This window comes from Aptenodytes patagonicus, chromosome 6 (genome assembly GCF_965638725.1).
Source record: "Aptenodytes patagonicus chromosome 6, bAptPat1.pri.cur, whole genome shotgun sequence".
Lineage (NCBI taxonomy): Eukaryota > Metazoa > Chordata > Aves > Sphenisciformes > Spheniscidae > Aptenodytes > Aptenodytes patagonicus.
The window spans coordinates 21,781,708-21,794,856 of NC_134954.1; the positions used below are offsets into that span (position 1 = coordinate 21,781,708).

The 13,149-nt window shown below is 46.1% G+C and overlaps 1 protein-coding gene across 3 annotated transcripts in view; it reads left to right on the forward strand.

The window, feature by feature from the left end:
• The window catches only part of PPM1L (protein phosphatase, Mg2+/Mn2+ dependent 1L), a 113,004-nt gene that overhangs the window by 88,942 nt on the left and 10,913 nt on the right, over nt 1-13,149 (forward strand). For 2 of the 3 annotated variants that reach the window (XM_076341428.1, XM_076341429.1), the window contains exon 3: nt 9,387-9,548. In XM_076341428.1, coding sequence (XP_076197543.1) covers nt 9,387-9,548 — 162 coding nt within the window. Of the gene's footprint in view, nt 1-2,827; nt 3,004-9,386; nt 9,549-13,149 lie in introns of those variants that run through there. The other variant, XM_076341430.1, reaches the window with a different exon arrangement.

Sequence of the window (13,149 nt, forward strand, 5' to 3'; positions counted from 1 at the left end):
GAAGCTGAAAACGCACATGAGAAATGGTGCCTTGGATTAGAAACCAGCCAAGGAGGAGGTGCACATATCGTTGGGATCCAGCAAAAGGTCCATCCCAGCAAAAGGTTTTACAATGATCCCACCCCAATTACAGGTTGTTGGGATCATTTTTGTTTGGAGAACTGTTGTTTTCAGTACCTGATTTGTCCCTCCTTTTCTGTGCAGACATGGTGGTTTGGGCAGCATCAGGGCAAGGAAAGGGCTTCAGCCCCTGCAATTCCCACAGTTCCTCTCACTGCTGTAGCACAAATGAAACGTGAATGTCTGCTGCTCGGTTTTATCGTTGCTTATCTTATAGATAAGCAGCGGGTAATTAGATTTATTTTTATGGCTTTGGATTAGAATTGGTGGGTCACTTGGAGAGCACATGGAGGCGGCATTTCATGATCTCGATGGTCTCACACCAATTTTTATCCATATTCCAGGCAACCGGGAAGCAAGAGACTCCCTTACCCTCCTTCATACGCTTACTTATGGTGTTTTTCTCAGTCTTGCCTATTCCACAGGCTATAATCAAAGTTTTATTTGCATTGCCTGAGGGGTATGTGCAGAGCATGTAAAATAGAAATTCAGGAGACACATGGCTGGTCTCGACAGGAGGAGCTGAGGCAGATGGGCACAGAGGACAGCTATATGAATGATAAAAACATCACATATCTGCCCTGAAAACTACTGGAGTCTTATTGTTTAGGATTTAAAGTCTCTGTAAGGCAAGTGGAAATGCGTGGTCTATAAATGAGAAAGAAGCTGCATGCAGTGCGAGTTGCTAGTGGAGAGTAAATATAAATCTGTATTTTTGTTTATCCCGCTTTTTGCACTGTTCTGAGTAATTCTGTTTCCTTCTGGAGATTATTGAAGCTCAAAAATACTAGTTCTTGCTTAATTATTGTGTGAATTCAAGCTTGAGCACTGTTGAAAAAAGATGGGAAGGGATTTTTTGAGTTGTTTTTTGTTTGTTTTTTAATCAGTCCAGCCAAGTAAGTACCGAAATTCTTGACCTACAGTGGCTCTGAATGCATTTCTGCTCAAAGGGTATGGTAGACCTCTACCCTCCGGTGGTCAGGCATCACAGGAGTGTTATTGTACACCATCAGTTTGTGAAAGGGGATCCAGACTTACCGAGAAGCAGTTGTGTGGGTTGATTTAACATACCTCCCATCTGACTTGGAATCACTAATAAGGCAGGACTGGCCAGAGCTGTTATTGCAGTGTCAGTTCAATACTCGGATAAGGGATCCAGCTGCTTCAAACCTGCTGCTATTTTCAAAGATACTGTCAGTGCAGGGCTCGTGCTGTTTACATAGAAATTTTCCCCAGCTCTATGTTTGACCCTACGAAACACAGACTGCGAAAGCTGTGTCCGTCCGAGCACGGTGCAGGTCCAGGCACCCGGGACATTCCCTTTCTAATTAAGGTTACTGAGGATCTTTTTCCCTGCAGCTTTACAGCGGTCCCAGCTGGTGCAGCCCACCTCCTCCTTCTGCAGACCATCTCAAAGGCTGCGCATCCTTCGCCTGTGAGGCTTTGTGCACTTCCAGTCACTGCCTTGTCGTTTTCTGGTCTCTTTGCATGTCTCAGTCTCTCTCTAAAAATTAATATTGATTACATTTAGGTTTTTTCTTTCTCTTGTCACTTGGCTTTGTTTCCAGAGATGAGATTAGGTTAATTTCCTATTGCGCAGACTTCTGTTTAATACAGACGAGCTGTCACAAGCCCTACCTGTGTGGGAATTAATGTAGCTTTTAGCCCTCTGGGGTTTAATGCTTTTAGGTTAAATGCTAAGAGAACAGTGTTGGTCTCTCCAAAGATAATGATGATGGTCTCTGGTTTTGAGGTCATCATTCTGCCAGTTTTCTTCTTTTTCCCTACGGAGTGAAGCTGAGTGAAACTCCACATCGGACGTGTTTGTTAGAAAGCCGAGACGGGGCAGCAGAGCAATCTGCTCCTTCTGCCATGGTGGCACCACGAGGTGCCCGATAGTGCTTTTCGTGCCACCTCACCAACTCGAGGTTTGAGGGCAGCATCATGGGACGCTGGAGCGGGAAATGACTCCCAGGAATCTCATGGCAGAGAGCCTATGGCACTGGCCACCCCATCCAAGCCGGGCTGTAGGAGAATGGCAGTGAAAGTGTTGGGATAAATATCTGCAAAGAAAACAGGCTGACCCTTTAGTTGAGAGAAGAGACCCCTCTGGGATGGAGAAGCAGGTGCAAAGGTCTGTATGGAAACACTGGTGATATACGTGTTTGCAGATGGGGCTATGCAGAAGCAAGCCTACAGAAGGCACTGGGGGCTGGTCAGAGACTGGAGTGGAGAGAGGAGAGGAGAGGAGAGAGGAGAGGAGAGGAGAGGAGAGGAGAGAGGAGAGGAGAGGAGAGGAGAGGAGAGGGGAGGGGAGGGGAGGGGAGGGGAGGGGAGGGGAGGGGAGAGGAGAGGAGAGGAGAGGAGAGGAGAGGAGAGGAGAGGAGGAGAGGAGAGGAGAGGAGAGGAGAGGAGAGGAGAGGAGAGGAGAGGAGAGGAGAGGAGAGGAGAGGAGAGGAGAGGAGAGGAGAGGAGAGGAGAGGAGAGGAGAGGAGAGGAGAGGAGAGGAGAGGAGAGGAGAGGAGAGGAGAGGAGAGGAGAGGAGAGGAGAGGAGAGGAGAGGAGAGGAGAGGAGAGGAGAGGAGAGGGATGAAGGGGTCTTCAGAGATGCTTCTGATTAGGGAAGCAAAGGGGAAAACTAGGAGAGAAGAGTGTCTCATCAGGTGAGAAGAAGCGCTGAGCTGACTGTGCTGGAGGCAGGTAAGAGGGATGAGAAAAGCTCGCTGTCTGCGCTGCGGCTGGAAAATGCTGTTACAGTCTTGGCAGAAGCCGTTTTGATGGCGAGCCTGGGGCAGAGGCTGTGTTGGAGGAGGTGTCACGTGGAGCTGGAGGGAAAGAAACATCCAGCAGTGACTGCAAATGCCATCTTCAATGAGCTCACAGGTGAGACAGGAAAGCAGTGATAGCCATAAAAATCATCAAGGGTAATGATGTTTTTTTAGAGGGGCATTACAAAGATGTGCTGTAAAAGAAAAGAGCCAGAGAAGCATAGGGATGAGGGGATAACGAATGAAAAATGTTAAAATCGAGTCACTAGAGTAGGAAGACGGGTCGATGGGAGGCAGCACGTGAGCAACCTCGGCACATGTTGTGCAAATGGGGAAGCAATGGTTAAAACGTAGGAGGGGGAAGTCTTGTTTCTCAGTTTTGTCTGAGAAAGAGACTCTGTGCGAAGAGCCACAGAGGAGGCGGGGGTAGGACTGGGAAAAGCAGTGAGAAGGCACCTGTGGGAAGGACAGTTGTTCAGGAGGAAGAGCCTTGGCCGGGGACTTTCGCCATTTAAAAGCCTGAGATAAGGGCAGGGAGGAGGTGTGATTTCTCATGAAGGAGGGATGGGCAAAAGTTCAGGGTCGAAGAGAGTGATGAGGGGGAAGAGGAAGAGAAGAGGTTACATGTGCTGATGGCCTGAAACCTGTGGGGCGTGAGAGACTTGGAAAACAGAAGGAAAACCCAGCAAAGAGGGGAAAAAAGCAATGTGGTGAGCACCTGGTGAGATTAACTGCACTTTTGCTAATGGATTAGGATGAAACGAGGACACTGGGGGAATTTCAACCAACTTGGGCCATCCGGAGCCCAAGAGCTCTGGTCCTCATCCCAAGCTGTCCCGCCAGTGGGGATTTAGAGCCAGGTGCCCGCAGGATTTTTTGACACCGCACGCAAAGTGCCAGATCTCCAGCGGCTACAGGGTGAGCTGGATCATGCCTGGGCTCTCTAATGCCTTTTAATGTATTAATCAGGTCTTGTTTGCACTCTGGTGACTTTTCCTCCTTTCGATAAAGCCGTTATCTAAAAACTGATAGAGCCGGTGCAGCCTTGACTTTTACAAGGTGCCTTGTCTGATACTAAAATACAACACCAATAATCTTACCTGACTTAAAAAAAACCCAAACAAACAAAAAAACCCCCTATCTCTGCAGCCAGTATAGTACAGGTTTTAAATTTTCTGGTGGTTTTCTTTGTAAACTGCTCAGCAGGGTATTATTCAGGCAGCTGCATCGAGGGACTAATATAACATGTGTTCTCAATTTTGGACCCTTTATGTTGGGAATTTTCCGTTGTGCAATTGCATTAAATCTGAGGCGGCTGACAGGAGCACGATGTTTTCTAACTCTACACAAGGTTAAATGACTGAAATAAAAATAGATGGAAAAGAAAACAAAGTAAAATAGGTTTGCTTTCTCATGTAACGGCAGGCAGTAGCGTGAGGTCAGGGACTTAATGATAGCCCAGCCATCAGTCAGGGACCGTGAAACAACTGATCCTTCCTAAATCACTTTGGAAATTATCTTCTGTTTCAGACGCTCATTCTCTTTCATTCACACAGATCATATAACCAAGAAGACTGTGTTCAAACTCGTCATTTTTATATAAATTGTGGTAATAATGACTATATTTGTGAAGCATTTTTCCTTCTAAATGCCAGGGCTCTAGTATGTTATTTGCAGTATTTTCCTTACTAGGAAACGTATGTTTTTTACTACTGCCTGTAGGAAAAATACACGCTGGCCTGGTGTCACAGGAAGGGGAAGGGCAATCTGCGGAGCAGTAGGGTGGTCTTGCACACAGAAGAGTCGATTAATTTACAAAAGCAAATGTCAGGCCAAGAGGGCAGCTAGAGGTAAAGCAGGAGCTCTGATCTTCAGAAGGAAGCATCAGTTGAGTGGTGGATCGCGGAGCCTTGCAGCCTCGTGTGTGGCGCGTGGGTCACTCTCCTGCAGCACGCCGGGATCCTTCTGGAGTTGGTTTTGGCTCTATATTCCCATCCAACAGGGCTTTCACTTCTGCCCCCGTTTTACATCTCACAGGTTTTGTTTTCAACCCAAATTGCAAAGGTGGCTGTTCTTTTCCTCTCTGAAGTTTAGACAAAATGTCAGACCAGCTTCAGCAGGTACCAGCCCTCTAGTCTCTTGCAGATTGTCAGCACGATGCTGCTTGAACGTTTGTTAAGGAAAGTTTCATAAATAAAAGCAAGGCAGGGTGTCGTTTATTGCTATAATTTTCTTATTGAAGCAGAGCTTGATGCATTTGCAGAGTTACTAGCTTTTGTTCAGGTAAAGAATGAGGTGACCTCAAATGCTAAATCCCATTTTCATAGAATCATAGAATCATAGAATAGTTTGGGTTGGAGGGGACCTCTAAAGGTCATCTAGTCCAACCCCCGGCCATGGGCAGCGACATCTTCAACTAGATCAGGTTGCTCAGAGCCCCGTCCAACCTGACCTTGAATGTTTCCAGGGATGGGGCATCCACCACCTCTCTGGGCAACCTGTGCCAGTGCTTCACCACCCTCAGCGTAAAAAATTTCTTCCTTATATCTAGTCTAAATCTACCCCCCTTTAGTTTAAAGCCATTCCCCCTTGTCCTGTCGCAACAGGCCCTGCTAAAAAGTTTGCCGCCATCTTTTTTATAAGCCCCCTTGAAGTACTGATAGGCTGCAATAAGGTCTCCCCAAAGCCTTCTCTTCTCTAGGCTGAACAACCCCAACTCTCTCAGCCTTTCTTCATAGGAGAGGTGTTCCATCCCCCTGATCATTTTCATGGCCCTCTTCTGGACCCGTTCCAACAGGTCCGTGTCTTTCTTGTGCTGAGGGCTCCAGAGCTGGACACAGTACTCCAGGTGGGGTCTCACCAGAGCAGAGGAGAGGGGCAGAATCACCTCCCTCGACCTGCTGGCCTTGCTGCTTTTGATGCAGCCCAGGATACGATTGGCCTTCTGGGCTGCAAGCGCACATTGTCAGCTCATGTGCAGCTTTTCATCCACCAGTACCCCCAAGTCCTTCTCGGCAGGGCTGCTCTCAATCCCTTCATCCCCCAGCCTGGAATGATACTGGGGGTTGCCCCAACCCAGGTGCAGGACCTTGCACTTGGCCTTGTTAAACCTCATGGGGTTCACACGGGCCCACTTCTCCAGCTTGTCCATGTCCCTCTGGATGGCATCCCGTCCCTCTGGCATGTTGACAGCACCACTCAGCTTGGTGTCATCTGCAAACTTGCTGAGGGTGCACTCGATCCCACTGTCTATGTCATTGATGAAGATATGAAACAGTACCGGTCCCAATACGGACCCCTGCGGGACGTCACTCATCACCAGTCTCCATCTGGACATTGAGCCATTGACCACTACCCTCTGGATGTGACCATCTAACCAATTCCTCACCCACCGGACAGTCCACCCATCAAATCCATACCTCTCCAGTTTAGAGAGAAGCATCTTGTGGGGGACCGTGTCAAAGGCCTTACAGAGGTCCAGACAGACGACATCTGTAGCCCTTCCCATGTCCACTGATGTAGTCGCTCCATCATAGAAAGCCACTAGGTTAGTCAGGCAGGACTTGCCCTTGCTGAAGCCATGCTGGCTGTCTCGAATCACCTCCCTGTCCTCCATGTGCCTTAGCACAGCTTCCAGGAGGATCTGTTCCATGATCTTCCCAGGCACAGAGGTGACACTGACTGGCCTGTAGTTCCCCGGGTCTTCCTTTTTTCCCTTTTTAAAAATGGGGGTTATGTTTCCCCTTTTCCAGTCAGTGGGAACTTCACTGCACTGCCACAACTTCCCAAATACCATGGATAGTGGCTTAGCAACTTCATCCGCCAGTTCCTTCAGGACCCGCGGATGGATCTCATCGGGTCCCATGGACTTGTGCACCTTCAGGTGCCTTAGGTGGTCTCAAACCTGATCTTCTCCCACAGTGGGCGGCTCTTCATTCTCCCCGTCCCCGCCTTTGCCTTCTGCGGCTTGGGCGGTGAGGCTCGAGCACTGGCCAGTGAAGACCGAGGCAAAAAAGTCATTGAGTACCTCCACCTTCTCCGTGTCCTGGGTAACCAGGTCTCCCGTTTCGTTCTGGAGAGGGCCCACATTTTCCCTCGTCTTCCTTTTATCCCCGACATACCTATAGAATCTTTTCTTGTCACCCTTGACGTCCCTGCCAGATCTAATTCTATCAGGGCTTTAGCTTTCCTAACCTGGTCCCTGGCTGCTCAGACAATTTCCCTGTATTCCTCCCAGGCTACCTGTCCTTGCTTCCACCCTCTGCAGGCTTCCTTTTTGTGTTTGAGTTTGTCCAGGAGCTCCTTGTTCATCCATGCAGGCCTCCTGACGTTTTTGCCGGACTTCCTCTTTGTTGGGATGCATCGCTCCTGAGCTTGGAGGAGGTGATCCTTGAATATTACCCAGCTTTCTTGGGCCCCTCTTCCCTCCAGGGCTTTGTCCCATGGCACTCTACCAAGCAGATCCCTGAAGAGGCCAAAGTCTGCTCTCCTGAAGTCCAGGGTAGTGAGCCTGCTGTGTGCCCCCCCCTCAGTGCCCTAAGGATCTTGAACTCCACCATTTCGTGGTCGCTGCAGCCCAGGCTGCCCTTGAGCTTCACATTCCCCACCAGCCCCTCCTTGCTGGTGAGAACAAGGTCCAGCATAGCACCTCTCCTCATTGGCTCCTCTACCACTTGGAGAAGGAAGTTATCATCGGCGCAATTTTGTTCTGCTTAAATGACCAGCTGCACCCCATTACAGTACCCTCATTATTATTTTGTTGTCTTTGTGTTTTGGATACTGGTATTTTCATTACCAAGTCCTCTGGCGTTAGAGCAGGTCCGTTCACCAGGGTACTAAGGCCGGACACCTGCATCCGAACAGGGCGGGCATCCAGCCGGCAGGTGCCCCTTTCAGCACAGCCTTCTTCACGCCCTTCGGTGCAATCTCATTTAGTCTTCAGAGAAGATATTTCTTGAGCAGGCAGCTCATTTTGCTGGGTTCCTCAGGTGATCCTGGTAGACGTGTTCCTCTGCGTGTCCTGTCGCTAGGTGAGCCATTAAGTTGTGCAGTTAGCAGGGGGTTTTAGCAACAAATGGGAAACTACATCCATTTAGATCTGCAATGTGTCAGTCAATTGCAAAAAATAATATATATATCTGTCTTGTGAAAAAACAGCTCTAGTTTAGAGCTGTGCAAGACAGACCATTAAGTTAAAAATAAATCTTCAGAACACAGTGCATCTGAACACAAATTGTTTATTACTGGCTATTTTATTTATACCAGTCATGGGATATTTAACTACTGACATGGGAACAGCAAAACATAGTTTTTAATTCTGGGTTTGGACAGCGATGCAAGAAGCGGCAGCTATGAGAATTTAGCTTTAAGACCACAGAGCATAGACTTAAACCCTAATATAGCTCCCCTGGAGCAAAACCAGGGGTCAGGATGCCACTGATGGTAGGCAGTGCTGGAACGCCCCGTTGCCGTCATTTTCATTAAAACTGCATCTTTGTCTGATTAAAACATACAAGCAGAGACACGTTGTTTTATAACACTGCTGTTGGTTGAGTTTCATCACTGGGACCCTTCATCAGACATGCTGGCCCCAGCTGCAGATGTACCTTTTTTTTTTAATGAATAATCAGATGTAAATTAACAACAGAGGTGAAAATTCAACCATGTGCTTCTCTGGTCTACCTAAAAGGAGAAGAAAGCAGCCATTAAGTTAATTTTAGTTACTGTCGAAGTAAAAAAAAATTTAGCAGCGCCATGTAATCTAAACTGAGTGCCAGGCGCGTTCCCTTTTGATGTTTGTTAGTGTATATCTAAAATCTGACTTGCCATCTTTCTATTCTAAAATATGACTGAAATGGTGACATCTGGTCCAAAGCCCATGCAAGGAATATTTGTAATAGCTGGAGTTTTTATGAGTACAGCTCACATTAGCTAGAAGGGGAAAATACAGAAAAGGCATGCTCTTAATGGGCTCTGCTTTGCTCAACATTCATTCCACTTAAGTGAGGAAAATAAAAATTGAAAAACAGCCAATTTTTCCAATATTTTCCTGCCACCTTAGCCAACAAATACTATGCCTGTTGGATATGGTGATCAATGACTAATTACATTTCTGTGTATTTAAAGGTTAAAGTAATTAAAAATGTCAAATCTTTTCCTCTTTTCAATAAAAAAATAAGAAAACCGACCTCAGTTCTTGAGGGGATGAGGGGTGAGAGTTCTGTTTTACCCATGCACGGTCCAGTGCAGTAGTTTCAGTTCACAGAAGCTGCAAGTGGGCTCCGGGGCTAATTTGCACTTTTCTCTTATTACTTTCCTTGGCCATTAGGAAAAGCCGGCTCTCAGATGGAGACTGGAATACACTCCTTCCACTTCAGCCCCTCTCTGCCATTATTAATAGGAAGAACATTTTCCTGCTAATCATTTATATAGGTAGATAGATAGATAGATACACCTCATATATTTGTTTTGCTTCCCATTCCCTTCTATTTTTTCCAGGTACAACTTGTTTGATCGCACTGTTGTCAGACAAAGAACTCACAGTGGCCAACGTTGGTGATTCACGAGGAGTCTTGTGTGACAAGGATGGGAATGCGATCCCCTTGTCACACGATCACAAGCCCTACCAACTGAAAGAGAGGAAGAGGATTAAAAGAGCTGGTGAGTCGTAACATTTTTGCTTTGGATTGAAGGTTCATCTTTTTTCTTCTCTACTCTGTCAATAACATAGACTTTTCCCCTGAGAGAGACTGAAAAGTACCAGACTGAGGCATCAACAGATAAAATCTCCCATTATTAATACAGCAGTTTTCAGTGGGATTTCATGGTGCAGACAGAGAAATGGAAGCAGATTGACCTATCCCTTAATAAGCCAGTGTCGGAATAAGAACAGCAGCCTCCATCTTCAACAGCCAGTTGACCGTCCCGGCCAGTTCCCTTGTGATCTCTGCAGGGAGCAAATTAATAAAAAGGAGCAGCAGCATTACAGGCGTCTTCACACCAAACCATATCAGCAGCCTTTATGTGAGAGGCTGGGTCTGAAGCTGAGTGAGGTGTAGTTCCTAAAATAAGCAGAGCATGAATCTAATTCATCAAAGCTATTTTTTGTTCCCATGTAGTGAGTGCTAATGAGCACAAACATGTAAACTGTAGCAGGGGTATAGGGAAAGAATATAAGAAACAGCAACCTTTCCGCAATAAATCTTTCTTGCTCTCATCACTTGTCAGTTTAGCGACCTCCTGGGCTAGAAGTTACATTTGGATCATCAAGTTTAACAGCCAATTCTTCACGAATTTGTCAAAGTCTCTTTTGAACCCATTTCTGGTTTGGCTCCCACAGCAGCCTGCAGCAGAAAATTATTTGATGAAGAAAAAAGTTCCTCTCGTTTGTGTTAAACCTACCGATGAGCATTGCCTCCAGAGATGCATTGCCTCTCTGCCTCCATGTCTTCATCTGTAAAGTGGAAATAACAAGTTTCTCCCCGAGTATAAAACATTTTTAAAACCTACAGGTTATCAATACGCTCACACCAGCATAAATGCCCGTACATGCACAAAGTGCGCTTTCCTCTCAGTTTGCTTTTATCACCAAGGAGGCGTAAGAGCAGTGGGGATCCTTCCTGCTGCTAGACAGAGAGCCAAGGTCATGTACATTCCCCAAAGGGGAAGAAAAAGTATACAGATTCTAAGAAGAAGGAATAGGAAAATCTTGGCCTCACTTTTCTTCAACTCTGTACTTGGGGGACGGATCAATAAAATCTGGAGATTTTTCTGTAAAATTGCTTCCCTCTTAGCCATGTCCAGGGCCTCTATGCAATTGTTCACTTAGAAAAGGCCTTCATTTAGGAGAAAAAAAATAATCTGGGTATTTCTTTTGTGTAGAAGTGAGGCTTTATAACACAGCAACATGAAGAATGAACCTGGATTTTTGCAGGAATTTCCAACTTTGGAAGAAATTATTTTAATAGACAGGTAAATGTTATAACTATCTGCAGCTAAACAATAAATATTCTATCGAGCCTAGCGACTTAATGAATTCACTTCTCTGTTACCTGTTGCCCCATTGTATTATCATGATTGATATGGCTTCATAGTGCTGTTAAAAACATACAATCCAGTTTATACTACTGCCGGATACTTTTACATTTCGGAACATCCCTTCCTTACATACAGTAAGTGTAAAATTGAAGCAAAGTGCCCAAACTGCATTATCAAGCCTACATTGCTACTGTGACAAAAGTACCTGACTTTTTTCCACCATCTAGATACTTTCTTGTCATGTAGAACTGAAGAAAGCAACAATAACCACGTCATTATGTTACGTTTTGGTTTTCCAACTTTACCTTGCACCGTCAAGCTGCACTGTCTGGTGCCCTATAGGTAGTTATAAAATGAGTGCACATTTGTGTTAGTAGGATTAGATTTCATTTAAAAGTGAAATCCATATAGCCACGGTTGAGAAAATAGCCTTCAAACCTCAGTCTGATATAAATCAATTTGAGGCAGCCTGAAACAGCAGCTCAAAGAAAAGCATGACTTGCCCTGTGCATTTCAGCGGGGCGTTAACATTGGGATGACAAGTCTAAACTAATCTGTCATTTTTTGCTGCCACGATGGACGTTAAGGAGGCTCGCTGCTTGCTGCTGTCAGCGGTCGGTGGATGGAGAATGAATTCAGTCCCTCTCTTCCCCACTCCCAGCAACTGCGTACAAAGTCTTAGTCAACCCACAACCTGAAAAAAAATTTCCGTTTATCAGTCCGATGTGACTCGAGCAGCTCTCGCACTGAAGCCCCAGAAGCCAACGCTTGGGTTTCTCGTGGGAGTTCCTGCAGTGCAGTGAGAAGTCACTGGTACCCAAATGCCAAAAGGAGACAGCAGCTAAGAGAACAGGGCAGGGCCCTTGATTTTGAGCTGAGGTGCCCCATCCTGTGGAATTATCTGTTCTGCAGCATGGCTGTGCAGTTAACAGCACCGGTCACGGTGGTTTTGTCAAGACTGACTGTTATTTTCACAAGAGGCTGGCTGACGCACGCTCACAAGTGCTGCGGTGCCGCTTGTCTTGCACCTGAATGAGATCGGGTCCCACCACTCTGACTCATTCCTGTGGGATAGGGGAATGCATGTCCTGTGACACAAGGATGCTGGTTTCCCCAGAAAACACAAGGAATCTCCTTCTGATCAAGAGCTTGAGTGATGTATATAGTATCAGCGTTAGACAGTGGCCTTGAAACAACCGTGGTTTTGGCTTGTGAAGAAACATGCAGTTGCAGAACCACAAGGTGACTGTCACTGATAGAAATTTAAGTCATTCACCTTGAACATAATCCTTTAAGCTCAGCTCTCGCTAACATGCAAAATGTTTGTGCAGTTGCCAAAAAGCTTCTATTTCTTTAATGCCTTTTCTTCTCCAGTGGCAGCCAGCGCTGCAGAATGTTTGCTTTTCCATGAGCATTTTTATGTGTTCTGTATGGATGGCTTTATAAAAGAAAATATTAGAAGTGTGAACAGACACTTCAGCAAACCACAGGAATTCAACTTGTGCCGTAGGCAGTTCCAGGTGCCACTTGAGAATGGCACCGAAAAGTCACTTTGTATGTGTAAGCACAACCTGCAAAGACTGGAGTAAGCACGTCGCAGCGAGTCAGCAGCATCAGCTATCTTCTCTGCAAGTACAGTAACGGGTGCAAGCATTGCTGTCCTCTAATTGTGTGTAAAGTGTCTACTTAAAACTGCCTCTTCTTAATTGCATTTTGCTTCCCCTGTCATTCCAGTACGTACACATGATTACACTCCAGTTACTATAGCCCTAATCACTTATGAAAAACCCCCTGTGCTGGTGAGTAGGTGGCTGTGTAACATTAAACCGTGGCGCCCTCAAAACCTACAGCAGCAGCTGGACGAGGTTTGTTTGACTGCACGTCTAAAGAGGACTTGCAGTAGGCTCACCAGTCCTTCCTTTTTTTGACTACGGAAGGAAACATCTTCATAATGGAGACTCCATAGAAGTATTCATGAAAACATCCAGCTAAAAAGTTTTGTTTCTGCTGGTTTTAATGCAAAGCAAGTTTCAAGCTTTAAACAACAAGGAATCGTTAAATGAAATGTAGTTTCACCTGAAAGCAGAAGGAATTTACAGATTAGATCAGCCAACCAGGAATGGAAATGCAATCGTAAGGTTTAGGTGACTCATAGCTGACTGACAAGTAACAGATAGACTGAAGTGCAGAGCTGAAAACATTCTGATAACTACAAAGAACAGAG